Here is a 14,875-nt window from a genome sequence, read left to right as displayed (position 1 = left end):
GTAAAGACAATGAAGGGAAGTTACACTTAAGGCCCGTGAACTCCAGCAGTCTGTTAGGATCTGCATAAGAATGGTCAAGTAGGCAAAAGTTGTAGTGCTCTGAATGGGTAAACCCAGTTCTGGATCACAGCTCGCCTGAGTCTGTCCTAAACTCAGCGGTCGGGGCCACCAGGCCTTTCTGCAAAGGTTGCGGTCTGCTGGAGGAGCACGCGCACCAAGCCACAAAACACAAAACCCACAAAACGGGCCTGACCAACTTTATTGGGCTGTGAGCTTTCACAATGACAAAGAAAACCAAACTCAGCTTTTCATCCCATAAACACTTCATATACCTGACTCCCATTTTGGAGAACTTCTTTTTGGTCCAGTCATTTTATTGCAGATTAAATATTAAAATATTCTTGTGATATAGACTAATGTGATAAATCACAACCTGGGAGTTCCTTCTATAAAGAACCGCCAAAGTGCAGCATGAACACACATGGAACTTCTAGTTTTCAATATCCCCACGGTACAAAATACCTAACGTTATGTAGCCCGTATCATGTTCCAGGCACTGTTTAAAGTACTCTACATCTATTATGGTAATCTATCATAAGTGCTCTGTGAAGAACATAGAATATTACAGCTGATGCAGAAGCTGAGGCACAGAAATGATCTAATTTGCCCAAGGTCACGCAGGCTGTTAGGCTCTCAGGTCTGTGCTCTTACAATCGATAAACATGGAGCCTTTGGCTAGTTGTCATTTGCTCTTTTTTAAAAATGAATTTGGGGCACCTGGCCAGCTCGGTCAGTTGAGTGTTTGGCTCTTGATTTCGGCTCAGGTCATGATCTCACGGTTTGTGGGATTAAGCCTTGTACTGGGCTGTGCTGACAACGTGGAGCCTGCTTGGGATTCTCTCCCTCTCCCTATCTCTCTGTCCCTCCCCTGCTCACATGTGTGCGCTGTCTCTCAAAACAAATAAATAAACTTAAAAAAATGAATTTAGCTTTCAGGGCGCCTGGCTGGGTCAGTTAGTAGAACATGGGACTCTTGATCTTATGGTTCTAAGTTCAAGCCCCACATTGGGATAGAATTAAAAAAATGGGAAAAAGAAAAAAATTTACCTGTAAAGAGATGTTGAAAAGTTTATTTGTCCTTAGACCAACAGCTAAGTAAGGAACTGTAAGACTGGTCAGTGCCATGAAAGTGCTCGGGTACCTGGAAGGCAAACACCACGTGCAGGCTGGGAGGAGGGAGGAGGCTCACGCTCCACAGCCACTGCATCTAAGGCAGGCCTTGAAGGACACAAAGCAACTGTATCTTACACTTGGTAGGCGCTTACTTAACAAAACACCAACATTAACAAAGCCAATGACTCCGAGGACATGAAGGTGCCAACACATGTAAGATGTACACTTGTGAGTGACACTGTCCCCTCACTTCAACATCCAGTTTACTTCGGGCTTTAGACTTGGCTGTTTACGTTCCTAACACCACCACACAGGTCACAGAGGCCCAGACCTAATGTTATGTTCTTCTCCTGTGATAAACACCTATTGATGCCACGTCTCAGTGTGCAAAAATATGGTAAGTCAACTTGTAAAAAAATACAGAACATTCTTGCTCTGGATCCAGGCAAAGGTATGACTAACAAAAATTTCCCAACAGAGGACAGTGAGGGCTTAGGTGCACTGATCTGGGGAACTACGGTGACCTTGTTTTCATTCTGAACTCAAATTAATTATTTTAATGATGATATACTTAGACTATCAAAACCAAGTAAGGCACACTAGGACTCAAAATTTATAGGCAGAGCAACAACGATCCGGAGAAAATATAATTAAAATATTCTGCTGAATGTGGAATTGTATCATTTTTATCCCTTAATCAATACTGGTAAGACGTGGAATAATCATAGCATAAAACATACTTTGTTACTCTGAAAAAGTCGATGGGAAGGTGTGGGTATAGGAAAGTGGCTCAGATTCAAGATTCAAGTATATTTTTCTTTTAATCTCATCTGCAATAGATTCCAGGTTTCTTTCTCGGTTTCAAAAGTGAGTCTACAAACTACCAAAACACGCTATTAATGAATACAGCATAAAGGCCTTTAAAAAATTCTGATTATACCAGCAGTTTGGTGACATAGCAGTAGAGCTGTTCTGTAAAAGCTTCAGAGGAAAACTTTTCCTTCACCCTGGCTCTCCCGGCCAGTCCCATTGTTGTTTTTAAGGAAGGTTCATGGATGAACTTTTCCATTGCTTCTGAGAAGTGCACGGGGTCGGGCTCGCACAGAAATCCTGTGACACCGTGGACGACGGACTCCAAGGGACCCCCCGAATTAACAGCAATGACTGGGCACTGCATGTACATGGCCTCCAAAGGGACGATGCCAAAGTGTTCGTTGCTTGGTGTGTAAAGCACACAGGTACAGCCGTGGAGGAGTGAGATTTTCTGTTTGTCTGAGAAAGACCGCAGGAAGGTCACATACTGCGCAAGGTCGGACTGCTGGACCGTTTTCTTCAATTCCTGATAGTGCTCCACGTTCTCCAGGACTCTTTCTTCATAACCACCTGCCACGATGAGGTGAACCTTGTCCCAGTCTTGGGACGTCAGTCTGCCACGCAGTTCTACGAGGGCTTCCAGTGCCAAAGTCAGATTTTTCTTCCTTTCGTATCTGTTGATGGAGAGGAACAGGAATTTCTTCCCCTTGGGGATGAGGTCATCAAGCTTTTCAGAAATAGCTGAGTCAAAGCTGGTGACGTTCAGAGATGGGTAGAGGACTTCAGGGTCTATGTGAGATAGGGACTTGAATGTTTCCTTGAAAATGGCAGCTGTAAAGCAGCTGTTGACCAAGATGCAGTCGGCCATGCCTGTGGTGTATTCCTCTATCCAGTCGATTGGGGCCCTGTATAAGCGTTTCAGCAATGAATCTCTCCGGGTCAGCAGCAGATCTGGAAAGTGACAATAAAACAGGATCTTCTTACGCCGTCTGGCCAGCTTGAGCACTGGGATACAGGCAGACACCTAGCCAAAGGAAAAATCAACAGCAGATACACACTGGTCAACACACTGTCAACGAAGTCAAAAGCATAGCCACCCACCCACCCTGCCAGGCTGTGGGCTCCTCGTGGGCAACGTCGGATTCTGCTTTGTGTTCCCCTAGACTCTCATCCATCTGGCACAATGGCCGGTGTAGAAAAGGCTCACAGACATCTGCTGGCTGTGTGCTAACTACTTAAAGCTGCAAATACGAATGGTTTTGTCTAGGACAGCACTGTCCAATGGAAATCAAAATCTAGTAACCACATTATAAAATTTTTAAGGGTGAAATTAAAAAATATCAATTTATCATTTCAAAATGTAATCAATATCATAAGACACTTTCCATCCGATTTTTCCACATTAAAGCTGTAAAATCAGATGTGCATTTTACACTTATACCAGATCTCAGTTCAGACTAGCCACACTTCCAGTGCTTAAGAGCCACACGTGCTTAGTGGCTCCCATACTGGACAGGGCAGCTCTAGTAGGTTTCTCCTCCTAAGGAACTAGATGAACTAATTAGTTTAGACTACAGGCTCTGGAATCAAGATTGTTAGCTGTGTGACCATGAGCAAGTAATCCACCTCTCTCTGTGCCTCAGTTTTCTCTTCTGTAACATGGTGACAATTGCAGTTCCAAAAACCCTTGTATGGTGTTTGTGATTATTAAATGCACAGGTGCATGTAAAATGCTTAAGAACTTAGCACTTAGTATGTGTTCAATAAACGTTAACCAGAATCATTACTAAGCGTGAACTATATGCTAGCATTCCCAGAGACTTTCCTGTTGGGTAATCTGTATAAGTTACTTGATCTCTAGCTCACTTACCACCGGAAGAATACTGTGATATTTATCCACAGCTTCTTAGTTAGAAAGTAGCAGCTATGGAACCAAATCCAGGTCTCCTACTTCAAAGCTGTTTTTTCTTTTTTCCTATTCACTAATCTCAGCTGCCTCATGCTTAATGTCTAGTTCCACAATGCCCAGATTTCTTAAAAAGAAACAGCTTCTATACAAGCAAGGATGACCAAAGTAACTCAGGAATAATAATTACAGAAAACACACAAATACATTTGTGAAATACAAACGTGAACCCATTCCCACCTATCATTTTGGCAGAGAGTAAAATGGCTGGTATTATCCAATGTGCATAAGGGCAGGGAATAACAGGAACCTATCATACACTGTGGGAAAGCAAAGTGACAAGGCCTCTTTGAAAGGTCAATTTGGCAACAGCTGATATTTAAAATAAATTCTTGGGGGCACCTGGGTGGCTCAGTTGGTTAAGTGTCTGACTTCAGCTCAGGTCATGATCTTGCAGTCTATAGGTTCGAGCCCTGCACTGGGCTCTGTGCTGACAGCACAGAGCCTGGAGCCTGCTTCCGATTCTGTGTCTCGCTCTGTCTCTGCCCGACCCTCCCCCCCCCACACACACACACTCTGTCTCTCTCTCTTAAAAATAAACATTTAAAAAGTTAATAAAATAAACTCTTGGAGGGGTGCCTGGGTGGCTGAGTCTAAGTGTCTGACTTCAGGACTTTGGCTCGGTCACAATTGCACAGTTTGTGGGTTCAAGCCCTGCATTAGGCTCTGTGTTGACAGCTCAGAGCCTGGAGCCTGCTTCAGATACTGGGTCTTCCTCCCTCTTTCTGCCCTTGCCCTGCTCTCGTCTGTCTCTCAAAAATAAATAAACGTTTACAAAAATTAAAAAAACACTCTTGGACACCAACTTTATTTCTAGGAATTTACTCAAAGGACATGCGGACAAAAGTACAAAAAAAAGAGTACAAGGATGTCCATTACGATACTGACCTACTTGCAAAAAACCAGTCCCAATGAGTGTCTTTCAGCAGAATAATGTATAAGTTACAGTACTTTCAAACAAAAGCAGGTTTTCCAACAACCATTATGAAGCATGAGATGAATCTTTAATACTGATATATATGGATGTCCAAAACAGAGATTTTGGGTGAAGAAAAGGTCAAGTTATCAAATAGTAGATGTGCCACAATCCTCATTACAAAAAAGATGCATCTGAGTACAGACACATATGCTAGTGCAGCCACAGGCAATTTCTGGAAAGATGCAGGAGAAACTGCTAACAGTTGCTAGCTTTATGGAGTGGATGGGATGTTTATACTATTTGAATTTTTGTTCTGAATAAATGTTTCTAAAACAAATTATTTTGGAAAAAGAAAAAAAAAAGAAAGAAATGGATGTCAGAGTCCCCAGTAGCTAGAGCCCAGATCCAGGTGGGCATTTTTACAGAGGTAAAGAACTGACTTCTCTCAAGCCTGACTCAAGGAGCCATGTTAAAGTTTTAACAGGGGCATGACATGTTTAGCTTGGTGTTTTTAACACGACACTTGAGGACAAATGGGGTGGCCTGGCTGCAGAAGCCACAGGCGGCGGGATGCATGTGACCTGGAAGTAATCAACAGATATAATGCAACGAGGGAAGACATACAAGTTACTCAAAAGCAGAAGGTGTCTGAAGGCTGACTTCTTATGCTTCCGTTTCTTACAGCGAGCCCCAGACCCTTCTACTTCAGCATCACCCGATGATCCAGAGAAAAGGCAGATTTCTGGGCCCCACCTCAGGACCACGGAATGGAAGCTTCTGAGGATGGGGCCTTGACACAACGTGCAACTTTAATGTGTCCACACTAACGTGCGAGAACTAGTCACACTCCCAGTTCTCTTCTTCTCTCCAGATCAGTTCCGATTTTCCCGAACCGCAGACCCGGAGACCTCAGCATAGGCCCTGAAGAGCGCTCTCCCTAGGGGGAAAAGAAGGCAAGGCGAGCACGGGCGTGACCGAACGCACGGCCGCCTCACCTGGTCGCACACGACCACGTCGAACTCCTCGTCGCCGAGGAACAGCACGTACAGCGCCAGGAAGATCATGCGCACGTAGGCGCAGAGAGCCGCGCCGCGGCCGCCCCAGCCCAGGCCGCGCGGGAGCCAGTCCCCGGCGCAGCGCACCTGCAGCTCGCGGCTGTCCGCGAAACAGTGGCCGGGATCGTAGTGCGCCGTCCAGACCTTCACGCTACACCCGCGCGCCTGCAGCGCCAGCGCCGCGTCCAGTACCAGCCGTTCGGCGCCGCCCACGCCCAGGTCCGGGTGCAGGAACAGCACCGACGGGCTGGGACCGAGGTCTTCGTCTCGGCCCCGCTTCTCCTCCATGGCTGCGAAGCCGCGCCAGCGCCCCGCGCTCCGGCGGGCTTCCGCGCATGCTCCTTCGCGGCTCCCAGGGCGCCCCTGCGTGGCCGACCACGCCTCGCGGCGCTGCGTCCGTTAGGCCACATCAGCGCAAATTTGCGGGCGCCCGGTGAATGCCAGAAGGAATTTCTCGTCTGACCATGGATATAGCCTCCCTTTGGTAGGGACTGGACTCTATGGAGGACGCTGCGATCCAAAGGAAGGAAGCGGAAAGTCTGTGCTTCCCACGTCGCGGCTGACCAAGTCTCCTGTAACAAAACTCGTGCAGGCATATGGTGGGGCAACCCAGGCGTCCCTGGAGCCACTAAGGACCCTGACGGGGGCCTGGGGGCGGGGTCTGAGCCAGCCTTCCAGCCGCCGGGTCTTGAGGTCTCCACCGCTCCTTGGCTGTCAGTTTCTGCCTCCAATTCCTTCCAGTCCCCAGCATGGTATGGCAGCCCCGGCCTTCCCTCCTTGGTTCCGCCTCTCCCAGGCGCCCCGACTCTTGCCTTCTGCCTTGCCCGCGTCTTGTGGCAGCCTTGCTGTCCCCAGCCTCCCGTGCGGGTGCTGGTCTTGGCCGTCAGGGCCTGGGGTCTGGGGGCGTGCCGGCGGCGCTCACCCTCCTGTCTCGTTGTCTCTCTCTGTAGCCCGGTCCGACTCCCAGTGGCACTAATGTGGGCTCGTCAGGGCGCTCTCCCAGCAAAGCAGTGGCCGCCCGGGCGGCCGGATCCACGGTGCGGCAGAGGTAAGGATTCCGGCGACCCTCTGGCTGTGGTCTCAGAGAGATGGGGCCCAAGAGTTCGCTCGTCCGGAGAAGGAGACCCCGGGATGGATCACCCGGCCAAAATGAGCCTCAGGCGACGTGGCCTCAGGTCTTCTGTGTCCCGAGAGGGAGTCAGTGTTTTCTTCGAATTGCTCAGTTTTGGACACTGCTGTTAAAAAGTAAAGTTAACAAACTGGAGTCGGATCAGAGACGGCTTTGAGAAAACTGATGTTCTTAAACTGGTCCCTGGACCTGAGCTTTCCAGTCGCATTTTTATTTGGAGGGCCCATCCCAGTCAGTCTAACAGGACTTGTCTGATACAAAACTCAGTCTCCTTTCATCCTAGCTTCTGCCCCAGTTCTATTTCCCCTTGCTTCCATAGGGCACTGCTACATACATTCGTTTCCCAAAGCCAAAACTTCAGGGTCGTGTTGGATTTTTCTTACGCTCTGTCTTTATTTAGCCATTTGTGAGGCCGATTGGGACACGGAAAGCACATCAATCCTTTCTTTTTTTAATTTTCACTGTTCTAGTTTAGCCCAACTTCTTTAGATGTTTGCATTTTCTGCCGAAGTCTTGTTTCCAGGTCATTTCCATTCCAGTCTACTGCTCTCTGATTCTGTCACATGTCTTAGTGTCCATCTCAGCTTCTTCTTGCTGAACTTTAAAGGAAAAGGGCGGGGGTGGATACCAATGCCTTTTTTTTTTTTTTCCAGCCTGCCCCCCCCCCCCCCTTATGATCTAGCAGCAGTGAGCTTAGTCCCACTTCACTCGTCTCTGTTTATTCTGCAAGACTAAAAGACTAAGTTCAGGGGTTATTTCCTCCTGAGGCCTTTCCTGACCTGGAAACCAGCAGCCTGGAAACCAGCGGTAGCTATGAGTCTTCTCTTTTGCTCCCAAAGCATTTGTTCATGTGGTGATAATAGCATTTATGTTTCCGTATTTGTCTCTTTCATTAGGCTTTGGCAGAAATGGCCTATCATCTCTGGCTTACTTTAAGACCTGGCATAATAAATGACGAATGAATAAAGGAATAATGCTGTCCTGTAGTCTTGGGATTTTGAAGGGACCATAGGACATAGGAAGTGGGAGGCACTTATACTGTGTCCAGAAAGAAAGGGTAAAAGAAACCCCCAATGGAAATGTAAGAGATTAATATGGGCTCTGTCAGCTTCTTTTTTTTTTTTTAATTTTTAATTTTAATTTTTTAATTTTTTTAATTTTTTCTAGTAGAGAGAGAGAGAGAGACAGCGTGAGCAGGGGAGGGTCAGAGAGAGAGGGACACACAGAATCTGAAGCAGGCTCCGGGCTCTGAGCTGGCAGTCAGCACAGAGCCCGACGCGGGGCTCGAACCCATGAACCGCGAGATCATGACCTAAGCGAAAGTCGGACGCTTAACCGACTAAGCCACCCAGGTGCCTCAGGCTCTGTCAGCTTCTATTTGGCTATCCAGTTGGAGGGATGGGAAGTATTTTGAAATACCATTTGGTATTTCCAGGTGCCCTGATTATCAAGCCCTCTGCACTGTCCCATGTGTCAGTAGATAGAAGAAATCTGTAAAGAGCCTAGCCTGATTTCTTGGAGCTCCTATAATTCCAGGAGACTTTGAGAATGAGCACGGCAGCTGGGAGGTTGTGGGAAGAGTGGAGAATGCGTGGGTCCTAGTCCTGGCTCAGCTGATGACTCACCCATCCACGCTGGGTTTACTCTAGCTCAAGTTCCTTTTTATGAACAAGGAGGAAAATTTCAGGTACCTTCCCCACAGCTTCAGTGATGTCTATCCTTGTGTGTAAAGGCTCTTCTAATCCCTGTACAATTATGTTTACTATTTACATTCAGTTTTTTCATAGATGCAGCCTTACACATGGAATTCTAAGTCCCCAGGCTGCCATATAGCCCGTAGCCAGTGTGTCTGCACTCGAGTCTGGGGTGAAGGCCCCGGGAAGGTGAGGTGGGGATTAGGAGCAGAGCTGGAAGGGCAGCGAGAGGACATGGTGGCAACAGGGTTTTCACTTCCGGCTTTTCCCTGTGTGCCCTGGTCGGTGGCTAAGTGCTGTTTGGCTCCTTCCGTGGTCCAGGGCCGCCTGCACCACAGAGCTCATTTCACCCCCTTGTGGGGGATGAGCTCTGGTGGGGTGTTGTCTGCATTTTTCATATCTGATCTCTCTGCCCAAGATCTACAGACAGTATATCCAAATAGGGAAAATGGCTTACAAAATAATTTTTATTAACTGTACACTCCACTTTAGGACCTGGATTACATTGAGAGCTTAATTGTTTTTGTTTCTTTTGTGGCAAGTACAGTAACTTAAAACCATTTTAAAGTCTGATTATATGGATTCAGGGCTTTTAAGAAGAGAAACTGAAATGCATTGTCCAAATGAGGCGCCCATGCATGTGGGCAAGTGGATGCGCTCTGGAGTCAGAACTGGGTGCACTGCCTGGCTTGGCTGCTGGCTGGCTCTGTGGTCCGAGGCACTTTACTAACCTTTTATGAGCCTGTTTTCCTCACTTATAAAGTGAAAGTGGTGCCCACTTTCTGGGGTTGTTGTATTCATTAGGATATGGCAGTACTCAGTCCCTAGTGGTTATCCTGATCAGTGGAGTATCCTCAAGAATTTGGGGGGTGGTTTAAGAGAAGATAAGTGTTTTTGTGTGTGGGGGGTTCTTCTTTTGTTCTTTAACAACATAGTGGTAGCAAATGTTATAATGCTGTTGTAAAGGCATCTGAGAAATAGCCATTTGTAATATTTCTTTTCTTTACAGAAAAAATGCTAGCTGTGGAACAAGGAGCGCAGGTCGCACGACCTCGGCAGGCACGGGGGGCATGTGGCGATTCTACACAGAAGACTCCCCTGGGCTCAAGGTGTAAGTCTTGGGAGCAGACCTTGCGTTTCTGTCCAGTGTCACACGGCTGTCGGGCAGCGCGGTCTGTGCCACGAGCGGGGTTTGCTTTGATGAGATTTACAGTACACACCAGCTCTTTTCAGGCTGGGAAGGCTGGGTTTGGTTTGTCTGTGTATCAGTCAGTCAGTCTAGGGCCTGGAATAACGTCTCTTCTTGGATTGAGCGACAGCAAGGGAAAATCTTCATGTAGCTGTGTCAACATAAATGAATGGGAACAGAGAGAGCTGGAGGAAACGCTGCTTGCTGAGGTGAAATTGCTCTTTATGTGGTGTTCTTGTCCCACCCTAAGAAATACAAGTGGTCACTTGAGTTGGAGTTGGGTGAGTTTTCAAAGCTTACTGATATCATTGCAGCCTAATGGGAGTTTCTCCGTTAGGCCGTGTCACCAGAAGTCCTTTGGCCTCCTTGCCTTTGGTGGGTGGTGAGTAGACCCCGGAGGGTGAACATGTCACTTTCTAAGTCCTTAGGTTCCGGCAGTGCTTCTTAGGTGATGGGAAGTGGGCATCTGGGGTCCCCAGGCCTTGCTCACCTGGCTTTCCACGGGTTCTGGTACTGTGTGTGGCTGACCTAACGCCGCGGGTCTCTGCGGCAGCTGAGGAATTGGAATGCTGACGCGCTCATCTGTGTAGCATCTCAGTTTACAGTGAAGGCAAACAGCAGGAGCTGGAACTGTTCAGTCCCGTGCTCTTTCCACGCTGTTTGTCTGGTGGAAAGAGGCAAAATTAGATTTATTTGAATTAGCTTAATTAACTTGACTTGTAGCTTGACTTGGTTTGCAGATGCAGTTGATGAGGACTTCTTAAGAATTCCTTGGAATTCTTGAGATTTGGTTTTATTATTTGATTTTTTTACCATTGTCGTGAAGACTTGTAGGGTAGTCTTTGTATTTCAGAGAAATTTTGAAGCCTCTTGCTCTTCACAGGACCCAGAGGACTCAACGTACACCCTTCTCCAGAAGGTGGTAAAACCTCTTCTCAACTTGATAATAAACTATTTGTAAAAAAAAACAAAAAACAAAAAACTCTTCTCCTGTGGGTGTCTGGCTTGTGCTTGCTCTGGGCTTTGTGTTGTTGAACAGCCAGGCTCACCGCTGCTGCTTAGTGCTTGAGCCCTCCGAGGAGAGCAGCTGCTCCTTGAAGTGTCATAAACCACAGTTCCATTGTCAGTGTTTTTAATGAAAAGACGCAGTTGGGAATTTGTATCCACAGATCCACATCTTGGATCTTGTCGCTGTTTCTTCTGAGGAGTTCAGAATTGTTTTTGGCTGATGATAATAGCATTTCCTGGAGCTTACTGTAAGCCTGCATTGTGTTCATGTTAATTTATTTAACACCTCAGCAACCCTATGGGACAGGCACTGGGATTACCCCCATTTTACAGATGAGGAAAATGAGGCTCGGAGAAGGTAAGTAACAGGGCCATGGCCACAGCTCATGAGTGACAAAGTTGGTTGCCAGACTCCAGCTCTCTGGGAGCTGCGCTCTCCGCTTTATGCCCCGTGGCTGATGTTGCTCTCACATTGCACCAAAGTACAGGGTACGGTCAAGTGTAACTCGATGAAGATTGCTTCTCGCATATTTCTGAATTTGTTTATTTCAGTAATTGTACAGATTTTGGGAGAACAGAATAGTGTAGCAAGGACTTTGATCTTGGTGTTGTTTATTGGACACTAATGGACTCCGTTACTCCCCTGCTCCATCGGGTTACTCTATTCACCGCCTTCACTTATAAAGATTTCTGGGGTCTTTTCCAGTATCTACTCCCTAGTTGTATCTGGGAGGTGAAGCGACATCTTAACAGGTGGGGAGGGGCGGGGCGGGGGGGCTCTGACATTTCACCAGCCAGCATTCACAGCTTGTGTGAGATCAAAGGGTTCTCCCTTTAAGAAACCCATGTACTAATTCTCAACTTGAAAACAGCATTTGAATTGGGAAGGGCTGATGAGTAAAATCTGTTTTCTTCCTATGACAAACTCATAAGTCAAGCTAGATGGGAACCTTAAAGAGTAAGATGAGCAGTATGTATGGAATCAGAAAACCCAGGTTCGGACCTCTTCCTTTCTGTTCTGGCTGTGTGTTGTTAGGCAAGTAATAATTTATCTCTGAGCATCAGTTTTCCTTATTTATAAAATGAGATTAATACTTGTCCTGGGTCGTGAGTTTGTTGATCAAGTGGGATTATACATTTGGAAACACTTTGTAATTGATCTATGGCTAATACATTTTAGTTAGACAGTGGAGGTTGTCTTTAAATAAATATTAACTTGAAATAATAGTTTGGTAATTGGGTTATCTGCACTTAAAAGAGTTTGGGAAATTTTTCTTACTACTTTTTATTATGGAAAATACCAAGTATGTGAAATTACAGAGACTGATGTCTCCGAGACATCAAATCCTTTTTTTCTGTATCTTTTAGTATGTTTTTCTAAAAGATAAGGGTTCCTCCTTTCTAAGTCAGCATATTGCTGTTTCCACACCCTCAATACCCATAATAGTAATTTGGGGGAATATTACTAAATGTTGTAAATGATACCCTTGGATGAAGCTTAGGTGCGCCCCCCGCTTTCCCCCAGGCAATCTTTAGTGTCACAGATACAATAAAGTGTTAGTACTAAAAGTAAGCATGCCTTCTCTTCTTCTTTCCAGTGGCCCTGTTCCAGTATTGGTTATGAGTCTTCTGTTCATCGCTTCTGTATTTATGTTGCACATTTGGGGCAAGTACACTCGATCATAGATTCGGCTACATCCATCTGTCTGTCATCTGAAGAAGAAGGAAAAAAACCCAACATATCTTGGACCAAAAACATAGTGATTTTCTGTTTGTGAGAAAGAAATATTCTGTAAGCTTATTGTTTTACAGGGAACTTAACAAGAATTGGTTATAAGGAATCAGTTTTTTCTATGGCTAATAAACTTTTTAATTCATTTATACCAAGTCTCATTGCTAATCCTTGGCCACCAGGGCCCTTAGTCCCTCTTCCTTTAGATTTACAGGTGAATATGCAGAAAAATGTCGTGGGGGGGTGTTTTCTTTGTTGGATTAACAGTTCCTTATATGACCCTGTCGTCACTCAAATCCAAGATACTGTAATTGGCCTCGGCTTGTTTTCTTCCAAGTATTCCTGTCCTGGTGATTGTTATTTTGTGTGTTCCGTTATTGTTAACAAGTGTGCCTGTGACCCCATCAGGCAGATCTGTGTCCAGAGGCAGCTGGTACCTAGGGGAATAGGGGCCATAAACCAGATATCATGGATAAAATGTTCCCTCATTCTGTTCTCTGTCTCTAAAACTGTAGATAATATTTTTGCCTCTTCTCTCTCTCCATTCTTAATTCTGTGAGTGTAGCCCTGAGATTTCCATTTGTTTATCACTAGTTGCTGAACCTGTTTTGAAAGAATTTATTTGGTAAATTAGATTTATCAAATAAAATTTTGTCTCATTTGGAAAATTAGAAGACCGTAATAATCGGTGTGATACCAGCATTTCTAAACTGAGTTGATATAATTCCAACCCAAAATAAAAAAGTTTGAAGTTTCACTTAACTTATGTGGTCTTTCTAGGAAAAGCATTCAGTTTCTCGTAGACCCTGGGAAATACCAAGAAGAGCTCAGAGTGCATAGTCCAGGAGTCTAGGACTCTACGCCAGAATTTCTAAAGAGTGAGAGATCCATAGGTGATGGCATTAGTTTTAAAAAATAGCTAATTTTAAAAACCTCTTTCTCAAGTCTGTTTAAGAAAAACTTCTTAGAAATATCAGTCAAGCAATTTCCCAAGTGTATTTCTTAAGTCCTGGCTGTAAAGTAATGTTAGGTCCCGAGTACCAAGTTTAAGTGATGAAAAGTATGTATCTTTGAAAAAGGTTTCCTAAGGCAGTAAATAGGTGAGCGGGATCTTGTAAATCCAAACAAGTGGCAAATTATTGGGGGAAAACGATGGAAAACTGGTTCCCTTGGATTGTGGATGCTGCTTATTCCATGAAAGTGTAATAGCTGTACCTTTATCTTGAAATTCAGGGGGGAAAAGTCAATGTCATTTGGAAGAAATGAAAGATTATAGTATCTGTAATGGAATTTTTTCCTTGATAATTCAGGTTGATGGTTCCAGTAACAACTAAAAGTTACACGTTTAATTTGCAAAAGGAAGTCTGTCCCTCTCTCCAGAGGGCCCTTTTTTCTCTGGGGGAGATGCTGAAGCCGCCTGGAGGAGCCCTTTGGTTGTGGGGGTGCGTCCTGTCTGCGGCAGGATGCTGCCCGTTGGCCCTGACTGCCTCCGTAGTCTCCAGCGGGCCAGGGGCTGAAAGCCATGGAATCTTCTGAGCTAGTGATGTGTAAGAAAATACTAGTTGTCAGCGGCAGAGCAGGGAGAGGTTTCTTTCAGCAGAAGGAAAATTGGTGGTTGGGCATAAAAATGTACGACGTCTATTATGTTCTGTAGCTACTTTTGGCTCTGATGATACAATGCTAATACCATAGCTGAGAGTTTCAGTGCTCAAGCTGTTCCTTTCTCTTTTCCTTGTCATTTTTAAAAACTAGGGTAAAATACACACACTATACAATGTACCATCGTCACCATTTTTAAGTGTGCAGCTCAGGGGTATTAGGCACATTGACGTGCGGCCATCAACACCATCCATCTATACGATTCTTTTTCATCTTGCAAAACTGAAATTCTAAACCCACAAATGAAAACTCCCCTCTCCTTCGCTTACCCCCTCAGCCCCTGGCAACCACCATTCTACTCTGTGTCTCTGAATTTCATTCTTTAAGTACCTCATATGAGTGGAATCATACAGTCGTTTGTCCTTTTGTGATTGGCCTGTTCAACATAGCATAAGGTCCTCAAGATTCATCCATGTTGTGGCAGAATTCTGTATTCAGAATTTCCTTTGTCAGCCTTAAAAAGTGATATCCCGTTTGTATGAATATACCACCTTTTGTGTCTCTTTCTTTTAAGATAGAGCTTTCTAGGGGTGCCTGG

General features: G+C 45.5%; 2 protein-coding genes across 3 annotated transcripts; one reads left to right on the top strand and one right to left on the bottom strand.

The window, feature by feature from the left end:
* Positions 1-1,968: 1,968 nt before the first annotated feature.
* Positions 1,969-6,288, bottom strand: ALG2 (ALG2 alpha-1,3/1,6-mannosyltransferase). 2 transcript variants are annotated; one of them, XM_039234789.1, is made up of 2 exons: positions 5,867-6,288; positions 1,969-3,010 (listed from the first exon to the last, which is right to left on the bottom strand). In XM_039234789.1, the coding sequence occupies exons 1-2, from the start codon at positions 6,212-6,214 to the stop codon at positions 2,108-2,110; spliced, it is 1,251 nt and encodes a 416-aa protein (XP_039090720.1). In that variant the 5' UTR covers positions 6,215-6,288; the 3' UTR covers positions 1,969-2,107. The 2 variants fall into 2 exon arrangements, with proteins under 2 accessions (XP_039090720.1, XP_039090719.1); XM_039234788.1 differs by having other exon boundaries at positions 6,014-6,275.
* Positions 6,289-6,426: 138 nt separating this feature from the next.
* Positions 6,427-12,829, top strand: SEC61B (SEC61 translocon subunit beta). Its single transcript, XM_039234790.1, has 4 exons — positions 6,427-6,678; positions 6,877-6,974; positions 9,759-9,860; positions 12,545-12,829. Exons 1-4 carry the CDS (start codon positions 6,676-6,678, stop codon positions 12,630-12,632), a joined length of 291 nt encoding a protein of 96 aa, XP_039090721.1. The 5' UTR covers positions 6,427-6,675; the 3' UTR covers positions 12,633-12,829.
* Positions 12,830-14,875: the final 2,046 nt, after the last annotated feature.

Source organism: Hyaena hyaena, unplaced genomic scaffold, assembly GCF_003009895.1.
Source record: "Hyaena hyaena isolate Hyena2069 unplaced genomic scaffold, ASM300989v1 scaffold_93, whole genome shotgun sequence".
In the NCBI taxonomy this organism is placed as follows: Eukaryota; Metazoa; Chordata; class Mammalia; order Carnivora; family Hyaenidae; genus Hyaena; species Hyaena hyaena.
The sequence above is the reverse complement of the archived record's forward strand: the minus strand, read 5'-3'. Positions and strand labels throughout refer to the sequence as shown.

Bases quoted from the DNA above. Each gene is read 5' to 3' on its own strand.
- SEC61B (XM_039234790.1), top strand. The intron at 6,975-9,758 runs GTAAGGATTCCG...TTTTCTTTACAG, and splicing joins GGATCCACGGTGCGGCAGAG to AAAAAATGCTAGCTGTGGAA. The intron at 9,861-12,544 runs GTAAGTCTTGGG...TCTTCTTTCCAG, and splicing joins GACTCCCCTGGGCTCAAGGT to TGGCCCTGTTCCAGTATTGG.
- ALG2 (XM_039234789.1), bottom strand. From the start codon at position 6,214: ATGGAGGAGAAGCGGGGCCGAGACGAAGACCTCGGTCCCAGCCCGTCG. The intron at 3,011-5,866 runs GTGAGGCGGCCG...TCCTTTGGCTAG, and splicing joins ACGTGGTCGTGTGCGACCAG to GTGTCTGCCTGTATCCCAGT.